At 42.1% G+C, this 14,873-nt stretch overlaps 1 protein-coding gene across 5 annotated transcripts in view; it reads right to left on the reverse strand.

The window, feature by feature from the left end:
* LOC138300336 (prominin-1-A-like) overlaps nt 1-14,873 on the reverse strand; it is a 475,106-nt gene that overhangs the window by 283,439 nt on the left and 176,794 nt on the right. For all 5 annotated transcript variants that reach the window (XM_069239581.1, XM_069239582.1, XM_069239583.1 and 2 more), the window contains one exon: nt 9,170-9,222. In XM_069239581.1, the coding sequence (XP_069095682.1) occupies nt 9,170-9,222 (53 nt within the window). The remainder of the gene's footprint in view (nt 1-9,169; nt 9,223-14,873) is intronic.

A 14,873-nucleotide genomic window follows, 5' to 3' on the forward strand; every position in this document is an offset into this window, starting at 1 on the left:
CATCAATACTGCATACATGGCACCCAGACACTTGTGGAAGCATAGGTAGGAGGCCCTCTCATCCACAGTTTTATGCAGGAACCCATCAGAGGACTCTTGGAACTCTTCACACTTGGGCACACATTTTACTACTCTGCAGATGTTCCACTCTCTTCCATCATGAGTCACAAAACTAACTTTTTTTGTTTACTGTATTTGGAACGTCCTTCCACAGTCACGTCTAACTTGAAGCCTCACACCCATTCTCCCGCAAGAAAATCAGGATTACAAACGTCATGTTAGCTGTCAAGCTAGGTTATCATTATTTCCTCACTAATCTCATCGCAACCATCTCACACTTTAATCTGGACTCATGTAAAGCAGACTTCTTTTTGAACCATCACAGACACAGTTTAACAGCTTGCAAAGGCTCACCTCTGTGGTGCTATTATAAGTGATTCAATGCATTTATAGCTTAACCTTCACAAACTCCCTCCAGACCAAATATATAGTTTGGCCCAGGTTACACTTTACCGGAGAACCCAAGTAAATCTTTATACCTGGTTATAGTTGTGGGAATCATACAAAGCCATGGTAATGTATTTGATATAGTAAGTAGCCGGTGAAGGAGGTTGGCTCTCTATGTAGTGTGCAAAACCAGACACACTGTGCAGAGAATCATGGCAACCATACGTTGGTTTACAGAGGTAAAAACTAGACCATCTAATGCTCTAATTTTTATGGTAGCTTGGTCAATCAGGTAGGCCAATCTTTGAGGAGTGCAAAGAATTTGTTGTGCTCACAGTTTGAATAAATATGGACACACACTCAAAGGAATAATTCGAGACCAATTTACAAAACTACTTCCATTTGTATTACATTTTTAAGACCAAGATCATCAAAATCAGATAAGTAATTTTTTAAGATATGATTTTTCAAACTTGAGAAAATGTCTTGTTTCTGTGCGTAATTAAGCACCATACGAATCAATGGGAGACAACTTCAAAAGTACATAAAAATCAGGCAATGCGTTTACCAAAGTCTCCTTTTGCTTTTATGTCGAGGCTGTCACGAAGTCCTGTGGAACAGCTGGAGAAGTTTGGGCGGTTCCTGGTTTTGGCGGAAAGAGCTGCTGAAAAGTCCTTGGAGCTGGTGCAGGATCACTGCGGGGGACCACTTGGAAAAGCAATGGACAGACGGACACTTCAAGGTGAGTCCAGTGGGTCGCCTTGGGGTGTAGAGGTCGCAAAAGGTGGAGGACCTTTAGAGCACAGCTCTTTCTCTGGTGCAGGGGCCGGGGAGGCCAGGTGTGGAGCAGATAGGTAAGCCAAGAGCTATGCACCAAGGTGCCCTTGGAAGCAGGAGGCAGGTCACTTTGATGGTTGTTTGAAAGTCAGCAGGGCTACCCCAGAGGGGTGGTTCTTACTTGTTCTGAAGACCCTCAACTGGGGCTTGCTTCTGGTCCTTTTGGAGTCTGGACTGGACTTTTCTTCTGGGTGTCTGACGTTGGGAGTCCAGTACCCTGGGCTATTGTACAGTTCAGGCATTGGAGATCGCAGTGCCACCAAACCTGGCACACTTGCAGGATTTGGCCTCTGGGTCTGTTGGGAGAAGTGTGGTCTGGCCACTGTTTCCAGTTCTTTGGTCAGCGGCCGGCATGTGAACTTGACTTCAGTGGTCTTTGGCTTCTTTGTTGTAGGGGGTGATGCCTTCACTCTGGAGGAAGATCTGTGGCGATTTCAGAAGGGTGGAGGTCCTCTGGGGTTTTGTAGAGACCCTTCTGATGTCAGTGCAACCCCTCAGCAGCGATTGTTGAGTCCTCAGTGCAGCAGGCAGGGTTTGGCACCTTTTTCTTTGTGTCTCAGGAATGCAGTTCTCGAGCCTTTGGTCTTCTTTGCTGAAAGCCTTCTTGTGTCCTTGCATCTGATCTGCAGGTCTAGGGGTGCCCACTAAATACTGGTTCTAGATGGCGTTTAGGGGAGTTCCTAGCAGTGACCAATGGGTCATCTACCTTAGGGTGGCTACACCCATTATGTGACCACTTCCTGTGTGTAAAGGTCACTTCCCTATCCCTGATAGGCTATTTTCCTACCATGGAAGATGAAGGAAAATGAAAGGGAGAGGTCACCTCGCATAGAACACCTTAGTGGTTGTGCAAGCTGGGTGTGGCCACTCCTCTTGTCCTTTGTGTGCATTTTCCCACCATTGCGCCTCCCGAAGGTGGGGGTTTGCAATGGGGGCGGCCATCTGCTGCTAGCAGCAGGGCTGGTGGTCGAGTTTCAAGGGCGGCACAGCCCTTTGAAACTCATAGGCAAGGCCGTGAACATTACTGGGAAAGGAGGTGTCACATTTCTGCCCAGGAAGGGCTTTGTTCTCTGGACCCAGAGAGAACAGGCTCTCACCCCAGGGCTCTAGAATCTTGTCTGGTGGTGGCAGGCTGGTTGTGCCCGGCCAGCAACTATGCCAGGGTAGTTAGCTTTTGCAGAGGGCACCTCTAAGGTGGCCCCTGGGTACATTTTGCAATAAATCCACTTTGGATTTGAGTTGTTTGATACCAAACAACCTAGGGTGCAGAGTGGCCATCATGTAGTTCTGAAACTGATATTGATCATTGTTCAACAGTGTCCAATGTAAAATGGCTGCTCTGTTCTCTAACTATGCCCCAGGTTTCGCAGGGACACAGTAGGGGCATATTGCTCATGCATCTATGCCCACACATGCAGTATAGTGCACCCTGCCTTAGGGCTGGAAGGCCTGCTAGAGGGGTGACTTACCTATATTGCATGCAGTGTGGAATGGACAGGGCACATGGGCTACGTGTCATGTCAGTTTCGCATTTTGGGATTGCACCAGGACACTCAGGCTGCAATGGCAGTGCTGGGAGCACTTGGATGCATGGTCCCAGAGGGTGTCAAAATCTGTGCTGCTGCCCTCCGGGGCCTAGCCTTAGTACCCCCATGCCCTGGGTACCTAAGTACCATTTACTAGGGACTTATAGCGGCAGCTAAAGATGTTGCCAAATGTGGCAATGCATCACAACAGTTTTGGTAATGAGATCTGGCCCAGGGGACCTGGTTAGAAGGGGCTCTGGGCACTAACAACTTTGAAACCACATCAAACACCAGGCAAAAAGTGGAGGCTAACCATGTCAAAAGAGGCACTTTGCTACAACTGGGAAATCATTCATTACCCAGAGTCCCTCTCTTGCTTAAATTCATTACAAGTAATGCTCCTTTGCCTTGTATGGCCAGCAGTAAAAAGAAAAGAAAACACCGCCAATAAAAGCCCCTCTCAACCCCCCACGCCTCTTGTTTTTTTTGTTGTCTCAGGCAGGATACTATTGGGCTGGTGGGCGGGAGAGCCTCGTCAATAACATACTACTTTTAATTAAAGAAGAAAATGAATTGATATTATTTACCTGGAGGGACGTGGGATGATTTGCTCACTCAGGTTGGGAGCAACGCTGCACATAGTGGGTGGGTCACAGTGTCATTGGTAGCGGGTCAGAAGGAAGACTGCACAGGGCGTGGTTCACTCCCAGGCAGCTGTAGACATGCTTCCGGGTTGAAAAGCCAGAGAACACAGTTGTATGTTTAGCTCTCTATGGAAGAGTGGGACTATTTTCACAAAACTGGAATGGTGAGTTGCCCTTTTTGGCACACTATTTCCTAGTGTATTTATATTATTTAGAAGCCTTACATTTAGTGCAGAGGGTTGGTCCAGAGATTCTGATTCTGTGATCTTATTGGTTAACTAGGTTTATTGAATTACTTTTGATTGGGAAAATTATGATCTTCCTATATGGTTAAGAGGGCACAAGGGCAGCTGTCCCAGTGAGTGTTGGCTATGGAAGGGAAAACAGCTTCTAAGAGAAGGCATATTCTCTCTTCCTGTTCTAACAATGAAGGTCCCATTCCTACGAGACACTCCAGGTCAGATGAATAAGATTCACTTGCTAATAATTTTCCACCTCTTATGACTCCTAATGAAGTTAAGCAAATGAATGATATGGCTGTTAAGAAAGCTCTGGCAAAGAAGCCAGAATATACAGAAAATAATATGCTGCTCTGAAGAGTAAGCGCAACCCGAATTTAGAGTTGCATCTAATTATGGGTCAGGCCACAAGGAAAAACATCCTTTTTAGGGTACACAAGCCCTTACCCACCAAGGTGGCATACTTCATCATCAGACTTGCTCCTTATTGGGCCAGCGCTGCAATGCCCAGTGGGTCCCTACAAGAGGGCTTTTTGCCTGAGATCGTTTGTTATCCTAAAGTAGTTGACTGGGTAATGTCCTTGCCCTAATTGAAGGAAGGATGGTACACTGAGACAAGAAAGTGGTTATAAGTCAATGAAAAAGAAAGACTAGTTTTTTTTATTTTTATGATCTATACAAATATTTAAAAAATCAAACAAGAACCTAAGAGGACCATAATGAATTTAGGGTTCTCCAAAAGAACAACATGTTTCTTTCCTTAAACTGCTTCATATGGTGTTATTGGCAATTCATCAGGACCAGGGAATAAATCCTCATCTACCTAATTAACTCAATTTAGTTAAAAGGACAACAATGGTGCTGGTGGTTTGTAGCAAAATGAAAGAATAACATTTGCCAATAGAAAGAGTAAACCTCACACTGTGGATTCATTCTAGGTGATCCATTAATTAGAATTTATGGGCCTCGTTGTATACCTTTGAGAAATGCTTCTGTAGGTCCCAGCTGGGGGAAATCTACCCACTCGCCAGCAGTCCAGAATGATGGCAATTGGATAGGTTTCGACCACACAGCTGTACCACCACAAATGAGAACTCCGGGAGCATTTCTCACTGGTAGGTAACACAACATGAAAGGAGTACATCAACAAACTGGTCCCCACTCTGACCAAGTTTGCACTCAGGATATTTCTTTGTGCTCAATAACCACTGATTTCTCTGACAGAAGTTCACATCCAGGGAGTAAAGAACTTGATTGCAGACAAAGTGAGCAGGGAAATTCCATCATCTCTAAATTTATTTTTGCATACAGAGATATTCAATAGGTTAGTCCATCGATGGGCCACTAATACTCATTCATCTCAGAGACACATGCCAGGGTGCCAACATTCTGTTTAAGAATAAGAGGCAAACATGTCTGGGCCATAGAAGCTATGGCATGCAAATGGCCTCCCAACCTTGTGTATGCTTTATCCCCCTTTCCCGTCACTGAAGCCTTTTTAGAGAGGATGAGAACAGAGCAGCCAGAGGAGGTGGTGATTGCTCCTTCTTGGCTGCAAGACAGTTGACTTCCTCTTTGGAAAGCCACAACAGTTTTGAGGGTGTGGCTAATCTTCTTTTTTCAGTAGTAAGACAGGAGTCTTTAGCCTATTTCAAGTGAATGCCTTGAATGCTAAGAGAATGGGGCCAGGGTCTTTCAGACAACTTAGCAGTAACTCTGCAGACCTCCAGGAAGTCCTCCCTCTGAGGCTGTGTGGGACACATTGACTATCTTTTTCTTGGAGTGTGAAATGAATTTGGATCACCTTCCTCTACGAAGGAAAAGAGAGATGAATGAATGATTCTGTTTCAATAAAAGCATTTTCTGGTTTGAGCATTTAACTCTAATTGCCTAAAGGTTTATTTGTTGATAGTTCTCAGTTATAATGAATTTAAGTGAGGGAGGTACGTAGGGGTTATGCCCTAAATACTTACTGGTAACTGCATTACTCCCAAATCCTATTTCCTCGCTTTATTCATAGAGCCTCCCACACACATTCACACCCCCAGATCAAAGCAACTGAATTGATTTTGAGTCAGAGCTTTTGACTAACAGGATGAGTAGCGGGGCAGGAGGGGCTTTTGTTGGGTGCGTTTTTTATTGGTGTCTGTACAAGGCAAGGAAGATTAATTTGTAACTAATTAAAACCAGGGAGTAGGACGTAGAGTAATGCAATTATCAGTAAGTAATTAGGGCATTCCTAACAAAGTCAGCTGAACTCCATTGTCAGTGACCAGGGTGTATGAATGCTCTTCCCTGGAAGCAACTTCTTTAAATAAATTAATAATAGCATCAGCTGTACGTCTGCTAACAACTCTGACCTCTGACTAGTTTGGAGTGATAGCTTACCAAGAGTCACAAAGCATACAAAGAAAAGGGCCACATATATCAAAAGCTTCACTTTCCCATGAGTATTCAGGCCAAGCCACTGGTGTGAGCATGGCCAATTTAATCATCATCCTCTTTTTATTGCTGCTGCAATTAACACACACTCTAACCCACAGACTGCCAATTTATCAAGAATGGGTCACCAAAAATGCTGCGGTCACAAGACATCACAGGGTGTCCCAACATGCACACACTTTATTTAGGGGAACACATTTACCCTCTTTGTCGGCTAGAGTCCTTATCTGAGTAAATGGTTACTGTTAGACCTGACAGCCTTAGGGTGGTCTCCCTCAACTTTTTGCCTGCCTCCCTTCACTTTTTGACACTATTTTTGCTGGTTTTAGGACTCTGTGCACTTTACCACTGCTAACCAGCGCTAAAGTGCATATGCTCTCTCCCTTAAAACATGGTGAAACTGGCTCATACCCAATTGACATTCCATCAACAAAGTTTGATAGTCACTACCTTCTCATTTCAGTTTTCGAAACAGACTTCACTATCCACCTTCTGGCCCAAAAGACCATATATAGAAGAGGAAATGAGCCATGCCTTATGGGTTGCTGCTTCTCCTCTCTAGGCACCTGATCACCAAAGAATGTGCAAAAACCTGTAATCTGAGGCAGGCTACAGCATACTACTGACATACGAACCCCAGGTAGTATAAGGATGACCCTGCATACACTGTTGGCACTTTTATTTTTTATAGAGAGGCTTTCTTTTAAAGGGTAATCTGTAATCAGTGCCGAATTTTCATAGAGCACCCACAAACATGAACAGAGAGCCACTTAAGGGCAGTGCCTTACACCAACTGCCACTTAAGGAATGACCGCTGGCATGAGCAAAGATTGCTCAAGCATATATTATCAATTTGCTTCAGGTGTCGTTGTTTGACCGCCCCAGCCCTCCATCCACTTTATGTCTAAAAAGGCTCAAAGATGGAGCCCTTGAATTTCCCAACAGTTTGACCTGCTCACGAGTTATTTTTGATTACTGTACTCTAAACCTAAAGAAATAGGAACCATTCCCATATCAGGAACGGATAAGGGGGCACCTTTATTATTGTACCTAATAAGTGCATTTTGGTTTCTAGTCCGTTACGGGCAACGTTATATATGTTTTACAGATAGGAAGATAGACCAACTCTTTGCTCACTTTGACTTCCACATAGCAACCACATCTGGTTTCAGCCAACTTTAAAGAACTCTGCTTTGCTGATCTTAAGTTAAGTCCAAAGACAAAGGCGGACAGGTAAGACTCCCATTACAAGTTCCCTATTATCTTCGTGGGGGAGATATTGGTCAGAAATTAAAAATTCTGGCTGACATCCATCTGTGATATAATATGGATTAGTAGTTCGTTCTACCAAAAAGGAGAATAAAACACAGACCCACAAACATATACCTCTTGCTTGAAGCAGGTGTTAAAGGTAAGGGAGGCTATATTTTCTGGGTAGTGGGTGAGTTGTAGAAAGGAAGGGGTAGTGCAGGGGGCAGTTGTCTTTTGACTTCAACTGCAGGGAGCTTCATCTGTTCACCAAGCTAAAATACATGGGTGGGTGGGGACCAGAGTGCACGGGAAAATAAGTGATTCAGCCGATCATACAGTGTTGATTGTGAAAGTTTTTGCGATGCTTGCTTCTAAGGAAGCTGATAAAGGGATTGGACCAATTTTTCAATTTTAAATCAGGCTTGTATAGGAATTATTGCTGAAGCGCACCACAAAAAAGCTGAATGGATGTACCCCATACCAAGATCAAAAGGCAGCACCTGGTCCTACTAAACGTCTAGAAATTGATTCACTGAAAATATGGTTGAATTATAGAAAGTTATAAGGTCATTGTGCCTATTAACTAGTGATATACTTAGAGTAGGGCTTTGTAAACAGACTCCCAAACTAAAACTTAAATGAAACATCTAATGTGGTTGGCTGAGACACACTCTTTATGCAAATACTCTTTAAACCTTGTACCAGCTTTAGATGAAAAAACAATGCGCGTGGATGCTTTAATGTATATTAAAACACTGGAATGTTGAGAGCTCCATTAAAAACAATAGAGTGGTTTCAGGATTATAAAGGCTGCTAAAAGCTTTCTTAAACATTCCAATGTTTGTCTTTCTGGTTCTCCCTTTTTAATGAGGAACATTCTACCCTTAGTGGGTGGAATGTTCTAATAGCGTTGGGCTATACATGTTGTTAAAGGCTCTCACTCTCATTATAGGACCTTGCCTGTGGCTCGGGCTTATAACTTGAATTCAAGGCCTTTAACAACAGGTATAGCCCCCTTTAGTGGGCTATAAGGCTGGTAGGTGATTGCAAGTGCCATCTTTGTATTGGGCAGCATATATTAGGTAACCCATAGTCTGCCAGCAGAAATTTTCTGCATGCTGAGTTTACAGCGAGAGAGGGGCACTCTTTGTCCCCTGATGTTAGTGGCACTGTTGCATTTGGTATTACTCTGGAACTATTTACTAGTTAGTAAAGACCTTTCATCTTAGCCCTGAGAAGATGGTCCCAGGAGGGGTCTTGGACGGTTGTCAATGCAGAAGAGAAGCTCTTTCACTTACTAGCTGATCCTTGAAGATGTAGACGATAAGGCTAACATAACCTATCTTTATACAACACCGCTCCTTAATAAGACTATTAAATATGCAATGGAAGTACAGAGATCATTTTCATGTATTGACATGGCATGTAGCCATTTGACCGAAATGTTCTAGTATTCTATCAACTATAATGTAACCCAGAGTTAATTTACTAATACTAGCTCTGGGGTCAAAATGTATAATCCCAGATGTTCTTGATATGCTAATGTATGATGCTAAAATTGTCAACAAATAACCTTTCCGAGTTGAAATCTTTTCTAAACAGCACCAGCACGTGGTTCTATCTAGCCATTTGTAAATCTCTAGATGGCAAGTTAACCTATTTTAAAATGATTGCTTTACTCTTTGCTTCTCGATTTCAGCTAAACACCAATACACCCATAAATCGAGCAGTTCTAGTTTAAAAAATAAATAATGTAGTAGCTATCTAGGATTCTCAGGCTTACCTCTTTAATTTCATACTTCTTAAAGTTGCTCTGAATAAAAGGTATGAGGAAATCTAAAATAGAGAAAAAAACATTATGTGAATCACAAAATAATACTATTTTGTATAATTAAAAACGTTGTTGACGTGGACAAATTAGCAATTCTGCGGACAATCACAGACTGTGATATAGGCAGGTTTCACTGTAGTAGGCAATGAGGTATCCAGAACCATGTGGTCAAGGAAAGGAAAACAATGAGGGAGGAAAAATTAGGACATTGCAGTGATTGTGTTCAGTCTTGTGAGCTTTTTGTTCATAAATATGAATTAGTACTTGAGTTCCAATCGCACACTGCAAAAGTATACTTGCTTCTTTTTCAAATATATGAGCCATTTTGTTGAATAAAATGTGAATTTGGTGACAATTGCTGTCTTACAGAGACAGGTTGTATGTATGCAAGACTATCAAGAATAGGACTATCCCATGACATTTGTTGTTCTATTGATATTGCTTCAATTAATCTAAGCCACCGGTCATTACTTAGGCACGTCATCCAAACGACCCAGACCACTGACTGGGGCCAACACACTGAAAATGAGTCTTGACTCTCTTCCAGAAAATCAGCCTCGCCCGAACAGTGAGGCTGCCTCCCTTCTTTGTGGTGACCAAAGTAGACCCAGCCATGCTCCACCCTCCCTTAGCCTCATCAGTAAGGTACAGTCTGAGCCCCATGAAACAAATTCTACAACGTACTTGATCAAAAGGAAAACCCACTATTTGCTGATATTTCTGTAACCCTTTTTGATCACTGCCCGTGGCCTATCACAGCGCAGACCCTGTGAACCAGTTCACCTGTGACAATGTGTCACAGGTCAACAAGAAAACAAAACTGCAACTTAAAATAACTCAAAGTGCAGTAATGAAGCTCCAGCCTCAGTATTCAGATCGAGTCTGACAACCATAGAAGAACAGACCCGATGGAAGAGGGAGCAGTGGCATAAACCTTCTCTTTCCTCTATCACACTTGGTTCTCGTATCCTACCCGATTGTAATTGCACAAAACGTAATTAAGAGCAGTCAACAACTGCTAGGTAAGAGCAAACTCATAACACTAGTTAGTCAAACCGTGAACCAATATGCATTTCAGGTAAGTTAGTGTGTAGCTAGTATCTGAGAGTTGAAGACGGTTCATGAAAGACGTTTTCACTTTGTCAGAGTGGCTACCTAGGATCCTTGTTGACAGATTTCAAGATGCTATTTTATATTTTTAATACGTGTAACATACTTCGTTTCTGATTGTTGTTTATCATTCACTTCTAAAATATGCAGTTTATAGCCGCTTTCCAAAATCCTAAATTAGCTTGCATATTTTTTTAAATAACATCTCGAAGTCATCAAAGAATTGTACATATTTCCATTATATCGATTATTATTATTATTATGTCGTATTATGGAAATATTTTAAATATTTACAATTACGGTGGAGTTTCGTCCTTTTAGTGTTGCAAATTTATCAAAACATATTTTGCCTTTACTACAGGGCGATTTCAGCCAATGCTTAGCATGCTTATTGCTCTTCTACTTCTGACTGGCCTTATTTTACATTACCCGGTTACTAGACTGGCGGTCAGAAGGTCAGAGGCAGGGGGCTGCATCTTTCAGATTGAAGTTGGCCAGACTGGTGACACTTTTTATAGTGAAAGCATCTGCTAGACGATGCTAGACAGATGCAAACTGTGCTTTTACATGCATCTAGCATTCCTGACTTGGAAGACCGCCTCAAGTTCGGGATGAGGATACAAGACAATACTAGGCAGTTGCCTGGGGTTTTACCATCCTAGAAGGAAAGGATCAGTAGGCCCTCAAGCTTAGGCAGGAGCAAAATAATATATTTGTTATGCTCCCAAAGAATTAATGTACTGGCTCCTGATAATGGGAAGAATTATTAGAGAAGCACGAGTCACTCCTGCCTGTGCATTTTGTAAGCTCAACTCAGTCATGCATAGGTGACAAGTCGCAAGAGTGCAACAGCACTGCACACAGCCTGCAAGTTACCCTAAGAAAAGGGCAATGGTAGTTGTCCGATGTGCCCTCCTGCAGGGCCACTGGAATTATGCGTCAAGGGAGGGCCAAATTATGCACAGGGTTGAGTAAATTATGTGGCAAGAAAAGGCAAATTATGCAGCATAATGCGGCACATTATGTGATACTATTACTTCATTATTTTGTCATTTTCAAACATGTTAACATTGTTGGACCTCATTAGTACCAGTTTAACTCCCAAATATAGCAATATAGCAACACAAATCCAAATCTGCAGATTGTGTGCAGATGATGGATTATGTGGAAAAAGCAGCAAATCTGTAATCGTGAGAAAATCACAGTGGATGCGCAATCACGTAATTCCAGAGGCCCTGCCCTTCTGTAACTACTGCTCACACATACCTGTAAGGAGACAAGGGGAAGTTGACAATAAATGAGAATAAGGAGGGTAACAGAGGGAGTTAAAGGATCAACATGGGGAGGAAAGTGCCAAGTAAAGAGAATAAAAAGGAGTCAAGGTTCTGTCAAGAAGCAACAGAGTGAACAAAACAGGGAAGGAGAATAAAATGTGAAACAGGTGAATGAAATGAAGATTGCGTAATGAAGGGGTAAAGAGACAATAAAAGTTGGGTAATGTAAAACAAAACTAGAAGAAACAAATGAAATGGGTTATTATAAAGTGAAAGGAGTGATAGATTTGTCAGTAAAAGTAATGAAAAGTGTTGATAGAGACAATATATAATATAATAATAGAGCAAGAGTGAACAATAGAAATATGACACGTAAAATGAAAGTGGTAGCACAAGGGATAATAGGTGAAAAGAGTGGCTGGTATGAAACTGAAAGATTCAGGGAAACAGAAAAGAGACAACAGCAATGTGGTTAATGAAAAATAGAGAAACAAGCCATATAAGAAGATAGGTAATGACAATAGTAGCAGATTATGTCTTGGGAAGGGAAAACAAGCACTGCAAAGACAATAGGTCTGTCACTTAGCATAGCTGCAGTACCCAAAGTCATTACTAGATGGCCCTCTGTAGGCAGACGCACTACCTTGGAGTCTTTAACAAGGCTGCAGTCCTCCAACACTTTAATCGATGTCCCTCTAAAGTTATAAGCAATTGTTTAAAAAGTCTTTCACAAAGCTGCAGTATCTCAAGTCGTTACTAGAGGTTGTGGCGTCAATATAACGTTTTACATATACACTTTTTTTGCTCTAAGGATTTGTGCTTGTTTCCTATAGGATAAATAAATATGCCAATACTGGTTTATAATGGTTAGTCAATATTGAAGCGTTGAATAAACGTCTTTGTTACTATGGAACACTTGTGATGAGTACCTAGTGTATATAGGGACAAGCAGTCACTGGTAAACTCAAGTTTCTTCAGCTTTATTTTTACCATTTTATTATTTAGTGGCACTCCCCCTGGAGCCCATACCCCACGGATGCCCAATCCACATTTTGTTTTTCATTATTTTCATGTAGGGCATTACTGTTTCAGTATCCATTGCTCAAGCTTCGCTCTCATGATACCAAAGCACTGTGCAAGATTCCTTGGAGGTACCCTGCAGAAGCACCATTTTGTTTTTTTTACACCTTGTGTTCTCCCCACAAGTGACCAGGGGCCTGGTGCCACCCATGCCCCCTTAGACATTATATTTTTTAAAACATTATCAGGACACTGGGAAGTTGTCCTGTAATCGTGGCCGCAGCATTTTGTTTTGATTGGTGTCAGCCAATCAGGCTGCTCTGCACCCCAATAATGGTACTGGTACCGAAATAGACGATTAGAGAATAAAGTCTACCTTGGCCAATGAGGGTGAGATACAAACACATACATATTATATATACACACATATATATATATATATATATATATATATATATATATATATATATATCTCACACACATGAAAAATGGTCAAAGCCCAACTCAATGGCATTTATTGTAATCAATAGCGCAGTTTTCTTGGCAGTCTTTCCTTTCCTGACGCATTTCGGCTTAGCAGCCTTGTTCACAGGTGAGCAAAATCAAGTGCAAATTGTTGTGTGCCTTAAATCATCATAAGCACGTGACCAGATGGAAACATCCTTCTATTCACATAATGCACCAGTAATGTCAATACAATATAAAACTCTAATGTCTTTTCAAATGTTGCTTAATAGTGTCTTGTCATCACAGTATAAATATTTCAACCGAGTGCGTGTTTCTTCCAGTAAAACAGTCACGAATATTATTTCAAAATGAAGGCTACATAAATATACTGCCAGTCCTGCTCGAATTCACTACTGCCAAGAATAACTCCCTATGGGCCAGATGTAGGTAGGTTTCCTTTTGTGAGGTGCAAATTGCGAGTCCCAGCGACTCGCAATTTGCACCTCGCAAAAGGGAATGCAGAAAGGTGTCTCAGACACCTTCTGCGACTCGCTATGGGGTCGCAAAGACCCACCTCATAAATATTTATGAGGTGGTTCGCAGTTGCCTGCTGGAGACAGCAGACCACCATGTCTGTGACTGCTTTTCAATAAAGCAGTTTTTTTTTTTTCCTCTTTGCAGCCCGTTTTCCTTAAAGTAAAACGAGCTGCAAATAGAAAAAATACCGAAACCTTTTAGTTTCGGTTTTTTTCAGAGCAGGCAGTGGTCCATAAGACCACTGCCTGCTCTGAAAAAACATTATTGTGAGCATTCACAAAGGGGAAGGGGTCCCATGGGGATCCCTTCCCGTTTGCGAATGAGTTACCATCCACTTCAAGTGGATGGTAACTGCGGGTTGATTTGCGACCGCTTTCGCAGTCACAAATCAACCCTACATCGCGGTGCGACTCGCAAATAGGTAGGGAACGCCCCTTCCTATTTGCGAGTCTGAAACACATTTTGCGAGTTGGTACCGACTCGCAATATGTGTTTCAGCATCGCGTGAGGGCATTAGCACCTCACAAACGGCGTTTTTCGCTGTTTGCGAGGCGCTAATGCCTTCCTACATCTGGCCCTATGTCTTTAGAAAATACACGCAAGTCAGAGATGGCAGAGGGAGTAAATCTTCCCCAGTCTCCCTTTCTCACCTCCGTGCTGAAATAACAGGATAATCCCTTTGTGTAACAAGTAGGAAAGCAGGACATGCTCCCCAAACAAAATCCAAACAGCAATCTCCAAATGACGGGAGCCCCCATCCCTGCAGGGCGGCTTTGAAATGGGTTTTGGAGTGTCCCATAATTCAAATCACACACAAGAAAAACTGCCAATATATATATAATTTGCTGTACTGAAGGCCTTTAGTGGAACCAGCTATTGAGATATACCTAATTTTTTAAACTCCCTGAAGCCCAACTAACACTAAAAATCAACGTTTTGAAATCCTATTATTCATAGGCATTAGTAGTCACTGGTAAACTCAACCTTATTAGCAAACTGTTTTTCACTGACATTATCCATGTGTGCCAGTAAATTGCAGTTGCTTATAAAAGCACCCTGCTATATGTTGTGGATGCTGGTAGGAAGAAGCAAAACTGCAATGTCTGTTGAGCAAAGCAATAGAAAATCAAAGATACCTGATGAAATCTTTCATACACACATACACCAAATCAATATGCCAAAGCTAGTTTATGATAAGTTAATATTGCAGATTTCAATGCATTTCTTGATTGTTACCATACATAGGTACTAACAGTGTCTCTAAATAT

Source organism: Pleurodeles waltl, chromosome 6 (genome assembly GCF_031143425.1).
Source record: "Pleurodeles waltl isolate 20211129_DDA chromosome 6, aPleWal1.hap1.20221129, whole genome shotgun sequence".
Classification (NCBI taxonomy): Eukaryota; Metazoa; Chordata; class Amphibia; order Caudata; family Salamandridae; genus Pleurodeles; species Pleurodeles waltl.